The sequence below is a fragment of the Sus scrofa genome, chromosome 18 (genome assembly GCF_054392235.1).
Source record: "Sus scrofa isolate SSC_HxYL_T2T_F1_AM1 chromosome 18, Sscrofa_HxYL_maternal_Yorkshire_Landrace_v2.0, whole genome shotgun sequence".
Taxonomy (NCBI): domain Eukaryota; kingdom Metazoa; phylum Chordata; class Mammalia; order Artiodactyla; family Suidae; genus Sus; species Sus scrofa.
The window spans coordinates 59538748-59544979 of record NC_139400.1 but is presented as its reverse complement, the minus strand read 5'-3'; the positions used below and the strand labels follow the sequence as shown (position 1 = coordinate 59544979).

General features: G+C 50.6%; 1 protein-coding gene across 2 annotated transcripts; it reads left to right on the top strand.

Moving 5' to 3' along the window:
- The first annotated feature begins 783 nt into the window (after positions 1 to 783).
- On the top strand, positions 784 to 5613 carry PPIA (peptidylprolyl isomerase A). Of its 2 annotated transcripts, none has more exons than XM_085004838.1 (5): positions 784 to 922; positions 2922 to 2952; positions 3045 to 3133; positions 3340 to 3512; positions 4174 to 5613. In XM_085004838.1, exons 1-5 carry the CDS (start codon positions 866 to 868, stop codon positions 4304 to 4306), a joined length of 483 nt encoding a protein of 160 aa, XP_084860964.1. In that variant the 5' UTR covers positions 784 to 865; the 3' UTR covers positions 4307 to 5613. The 2 variants fall into 2 exon arrangements, with proteins under 2 accessions (XP_084860964.1, NP_999518.1); NM_214353.1 differs by having other exon boundaries at positions 825 to 897; positions 4174 to 4317.
- The last annotated feature ends 619 nt before the right edge of the window (positions 5614 to 6232 follow it).

The window sequence follows — 6232 nt, the reverse complement described above, 5'->3', positions numbered from 1 at the left end:
AATTTATTAGCCTAAGGGAATTCACTTTTAAATGGTTGCTTTGTCTTTCACCCAGAAGGCAGAGCAAAATTCTGCTTTTGAAAGAGGGTGTGGGGCAGAGATTTTAAAAGTTTTAAAAAGACGGCAAAAGTGTGCAGCATGTCTTTATAGGTTAAGAGTCCGCCAGGCTCGTGCTTTAACGTCTTCCTCCTGGAGAAAATTCAGAGTGTGCAGGGTATTTTCGGAAAGTAGGGCATTTTGGAAGCATTTCATAATCTCTTAGACTGGGGGGGGGGGGCGACGGCTGCCCCTCATCCTCAACTGCAGTAAGAAAAAGGTGATGCCCGATGCCCAAAGCCACCTGGCCTCCCAGAGAGGCGCGGGCCCTGGACCCCGAGCGACCTTGGCCGATAGCGCGACCTTGAGGCCTGCGTTCGCCTCAGTTACCCCCTCTGAGCAATGGGGTGAGGTCTTGTCCGCCGGGCCGGGGGTATGCGCCCCCCTCAGGTGCCCACCGACTCTCCATGGCGCTCACCACGCCCTGTCCGGGTGTCCATTCCGGTCGCTGGCACCAGACCCCACGCCGCAGCGCGGAGAAGGAGCCCGCGGGCGGGAACCTGCCTGCATCCTCCAGCGCGCACGCGCGTCTCCCGTCCCGCCTCTCCGGCGCCATCTTCACCCATAGGCCAGCCGCGCCATCACTCCGACTAGACCTGGGTCACGATTGGCCAGCGACAAGGCACGCGACCGGCCGTGGGCGGGGCCCAGACCGGCTATAAAAGAGCCGGCGGCGGGGCTCGTGCTGCCTTGCAGACGCCGCCGCCCCGGATCTCTCAGTGCTGCTCAGCCATGGTTAACCCCACCGTCTTCTTCGACATCGCCGTCGATGGCGAGCCCTTGGGCCGCGTCTCCTTCGAGGTTGGGGCGGGCGGCAGTGCGCCTGGTGGGCCCCGGCGGGGGGTGGGGGGCGACCGGGGGTCCGGGTGCTGGCACCCCGCTTGAGGAACGCGGGCGGCGCGTCGCCATTTCCTGACGAGGGGCCATTTTGGGAGGCCGGGGGCGGCGGGCAGACAAAGGCGGGGCGGGCGGGGGAGGGGCGGCCGCGCCCTTCCGGCCGCGCACGTGCTCGGGCCGCGAGCAGTTGGCCGCCGCGCGGGTCCGCGGGCCCCCGAGGGTCAGCAACGCCCCAAACGGAAGGCGGGTCCCGGCCCCAGGCAGCTGCGACCCTCCTGGGGCGGCCCTCGAGGGCTCGGAGGCCGGTCGCCTCGCGCCGACGCGGCAGCCGCAACAGAAGGCTGCCGTTCCCGCGCCGGGGCCGGTGGTGGCGGCCCGCCCTCCCGTGACCCCGGAGGAGCGGCTGCTCATTAGGGCTGGCGGGGTCAGCCGAGTGGAGGGCTTCCCCGCTGTCGTAAGATCGCGAGGTGGGTGTCGGAGAAGGGCCCACGCGCCCTCCCCGCCCCCACCCCGAACGGAAATGTGCAGGCCGCCTTCCCTCCGCTGGCGCCGGGGCCCGCCTTCCGCTGCGGTGACGGTGGGTGGGAGGCGCCCGGCCACTCCCGGCTGTCCCCACGCAGGGCTAGTCGAGACTGGCTGCTCGGTAGGCCTCCCCGATGCTGGGAGTTCTCGTGTGTAGTCACGGGATGGCAGCCAAGTCGATGTGCTCACGAGTCGGTAAATGCTGTTCTGTTGGAGTTAACGTGGTAGGCCTTGGGGTGGAGCCGTCAGAGATTCCATCCCTGGGACCACTTTTCAAAAAGCCGCCAATGATGAGGATCTTACTCCGAGAACAGATGTATCCCCCACCGCCACCCCATGCAGGGGGTTTCCTATCTTGTCAACCCCTAAACTCTTCCTGGAGAAAACGTTGCGTCCTAGTCAATCTGTCCCTCCCTCTTACTGTAGTCAAGGCTAAGAATTGATAGGGCCCACGTGGAAACTTGCCCTGAGATAAATACTCCGTGGAGAAATACGTCCAATCGAGCACACCCCGCTTTATCCGGTCAGCTGATAGTTGACCAGAGGCCACGTGGAAACTCGGCCCGAGCCTGAGGCTTTGTGGCTTGTCTCAGGTGAGCCAGAGCGCTAAGGGAAATGCGATAGGAGCTCTGGCGTGGGTTCTGGTGAGAATGGAGGTGGAACTGCCGGTAGCGACTTGAACATCAGGAGGGGTCTTAAAGTCAGGGCAGCACAAGGGTTTGAGGAACGTCGGCACTTGAGACCATTTACTTCACTCACACTTAGAAGGTCGTCCTAAAAATATTCAGGGATCTCAATAGGTGGTTTAGTCACACATCTCTGGAATAGTCAGTAAAATACTTTGTCTTTATGAAAGGGCTTATAAATGCTTTCTCTGGTATTTAAGCTTTTTTAGCCAGAATGTTTTATATATGCAGGAAAGGAAGCAGTTGTACTAGAAATCAATCTTTATTTTTTACCCCACTACTAGGTAAGGGACCTGGAAACCAAGAAGTGACTGCTCATCCAATCCATAAAGCTATGTTAACAGATTGGAGGTAGTAGCATTTTCATTACCAGTGACTAAATTCCCTGATCATGCAAGAGTACTTGCTGTTCCCGAAAATCTTGTACTTAGGTTCAAACTGAAGTTGGGGGAGGTGATGTACATTTGAGAAGCTGTATATCTGTTTAGAAGTAGGTGTGATACAAATAAAAGTTCTAGTCACTTTTTAGAAGCCTCACACTATTTGAGTCATTGCTGGTTGTGAATTTTTGGCATGTCTCTGGGTCTTATGTTGCGTAACCCAACCCCACAGGACCTTAAGGCTGTCAGGGATAGCTCTTATTTGGGATTCAAAGTAATTACTGAAGCAGCATTCTCTTCTAGTGAGAAAATGAATTTGATTCAGAAGCCCCTAAAGACAAGGATACTAAACAAAATGTGTAAGCAGATGTTGTTAATTAACTGTCATTTTCTCTTACAGCTGTTTGCAGACAAAGTTCCAAAGACAGCAGGTTAGTGGGGGTCTTTATGGTCTTTTTAATGTTTGACAAAGGTATTCCTGTTTTAATTGCTGTGTGTCTATACACATATGCTCTTTTAACAGAAAACTTCCGTGCTCTGAGCACTGGGGAGAAAGGATTTGGTTATAAAGGTTCCTGCTTTCACAGAATAATTCCAGGATTTATGTGCCAGGTATGAAATTTATGGTACTGATTTGGGGTTGAGCTGGACTATTTCAGGATGTACATTTAGGAACTGTTATTCTACCATTTTGGTTCCATTTAACCCTTCTAATTAAACTTGAATTTTCAAGTTTGAGCTTAAAGGCTCGGCATGGTTGGTTTTGTTTTTCCTGCTTGTGTTGCCAAAAATGACAGGTTCCTCTTTTGTGTTCACAGGGTGGTGACTTCACACGCCATAATGGCACTGGTGGCAAGTCCATCTATGGAGAGAAATTTGATGATGAGAATTTTATCCTGAAGCATACGGGTCCTGGCATCTTGTCCATGGCAAATGCTGGCCCCAACACAAACGGTTCCCAGTTTTTCATTTGCACTGCCAAGACTGAGTGGTAAGAGCAGATCACAGCAAAGGCAACTGTGCCCCGCTGTTGGTTCCTGCTCTGATGCAGTAGAAGGGCATGCCTAGCTGCAGAGTGCAGGAGTGTGCTATAGAAAGCAAAGATACTCTCGAGGCAAAACGGGACTTTGTTAATTAATTAGTTTAATCAGTTTTGCATGTGATTTGTTGGCTTGTTTGTTTTTGGTTTTTAGGGCCATACCTGCAGCATATGGAAGTTCCCACGCTAGGCGTCCAATCAGAGCTACAGCTGCTAGTCTACACCACAGCCACAGCAGTGCCAGATGCTTAACCCACTGATTGAGGCCAGGAATGGAGCCCGCCACCTCATGGTTCCTAGTCGGATCCATTTTTGCTGGGCCACAATGGGATCTCCTTGTTGGCTCTTTTTTTAGGGGTGCCTTCTTAACAATGATTGGAGAACCTTTGAGCACCTTTTTGATAGTGGCTTAAAGTAATATGTGGTGTTGCCGCACTTGTTTTTTTTTTGATATAATGTTCTCAGTATTAATGTAGTCAGCGTTAGCTAAGGTTGAAGACTGCGCGGACCACCCTCTTGGGTGTGCTAAACTGATTTGGGGGCAGTGTTCTCATCTTAAAGCACAATGCAGGGTGTATCTCTGGTTACAGGTGGTAATGATTGTTTTTTCCAGGTTGGATGGCAAACATGTGGTCTTTGGCAAAGTGAAAGAGGGCATGAATATTGTGGAAGCCATGGAGCGCTTTGGGTCCAGGAATGGCAAGACCAGCAAGAAGATCACCATTGCTGACTGTGGACAAATCTAATAAATTTGACTTGTTTTATCTTAACCATCAGACCATTCCTTCTGTAGCTCAGGAGAGCACCCCTTTACCCCCACCTGCTTGAAATAGCCCATAATCTCTGTGCTCTCACTGCAGTTCCTTGGGTTCCATTTCCTCATCCCCCTCCAAGTTTAGCTGGATTGCAAAGTTAAGTTTATGATTATGAAATAAAAACTAAACAACAACTGTCTGTCCTTGTATGGGTTAGGGTATTGATGTAGGTTTCATTTCTTTTTGCTTTTTTTTTGTCTCTATAGGGCCAGAGCTGCAACATATGGAACTTCCCAGGCTAGGGGTTGAATCAAGAGCTGTGACCTACACCACACCTCACAGCAATGCTGGGTCCTTAACCCACTGAGCAAGGCCAGGGATTGAAACCTGCATTGTCATGGATCCTAGTTGGGTTTGTTGCTGGTGAGACACCATGAGGGGAACTCCAATGTAAGTTTTATTTTGATTTTGTTGACTGAGCATCCCGAGGACAAGTTGCAAATGGAACACCAAAGCTGTGGGAGGGACAAGATGGACCTTCAAGGTCATGACCTTTTTGGACCAGGGCTCCTTAGAGAGAAGGAAATTCTCCCTTGATAGATTGGGGGGGGGGTGTCCAAAGCCATCAAAGTTAAGTTGGAAGTCAACTAGGAGTTGCTGTAGTGGCTCAGTGCTAACAGCTCAGCTGTTATCCATGAGACTTTCGGATTTGATCCCCGTCCCTGCTCAGTGGGTTAAGGATATGGAGTTTCCTTGAGCTTCACTGGGTCACAGACATGGCTCAGATCTGGTGTGGCTGTGGCATCTACCAGCAGCTTCAGTGCTGATGCAACCCATAGCCTGGAAATTTGCATGTACCTCAGGTGTGGCCCTAAAAATTTCAAAAAGCAAAACTTTGGATTTCCCTGCAGTGGCAACTATTTATAAAGCATTTACATTGTATTTACAACTATATATATATTAATGTATTCTGTAGAAGTTACAAAGTATATGGGAGGATGTCTGGATGTTATGTGCAAATGCTATACTACTGTATTTAAATGTTCAAATTTGCAGGCCATGCCCTCAACATGCAGAAATTGCTGGGCCAGGTAAGGAACCTGCACCATAGCACTAACAATGCAGGATCCTCAACCACTAGCAACCAGGGAATTCTAACCATGCCATTTTATATAAAGGACTTGAGAACGTACTGTGGGTTTGGATATGTGTGGGGTTCCTGAAACCAATCTCCCATGGGTATCAAGGGACGACTGTATTTGCCTCACCTTGGAATGTTTAATATACTGCTCAGAAAACTTGACGTGTTCGCTTATTAGTTTTATGAGTATTCAGGCAGTTTTCTGGAACAAAAGCTAGGAATCATTGCTGATTGTGGGTAAGATAATACACACTGGCTATTCACCTTGTGTTGGTCAACCCTTCAGTCAGATGTCTGCAAAGGGGCAAAACAGAAGTCTGGCAGTAAGGCTCTAAGGTGATGAGAAGAGTGGGTTAAAAATTGCAAAATGTAAACACAATAGTTTTTCCTTGGGAGTTCCCTTTGTGGCTCAGCGGTTAATGAATTTGACTAGGAACCATGAGGTCTTGGGCTCAATCCCTGGCCTCAGTGGCTTAAGGATCTGGCATTACGGTGAGCTGTGGTGAGCTGTGGTGTAGGTGGCAGACTTGGCTTGGATGTGTGTGACTGTGGTGTAGACTGGCAGCTGTAGCTCCAATTAAACTGCTACCCTACCCTGGGAACTTTGGATGCCAGGGGTGGGGCCCTAAAAAGCAAAAAAAGATCTGGATTTGTCAATGCAGCAGCTCAGGTTGCTGCTGTGGTGTGGGTTCAGTCCCTGGCCTGGGAACTTCTGCATGCTGCAGGTACAGGAAAGAAAAAAATCTTTCCTTTTCTGTCTCACCCAGAGCATGTGG

Coding starts and splice junctions, on each gene's coding strand:
- PPIA (NM_214353.1), top strand. CDS start 829: ATGGTTAACCCCACCGTCTTCTTCGACATCGCCGTCGATGGCGAGCCC. Junction 2,953..3,044: donor CAAAGTTCCAAAGACAGCAG/GTTAGTGGGGGT, acceptor CTCTTTTAACAG/AAAACTTCCGTGCTCTGAGC. Junction 3,513..4,173: donor TGCACTGCCAAGACTGAGTG/GTAAGAGCAGAT, acceptor TGTTTTTTCCAG/GTTGGATGGCAAACATGTGG.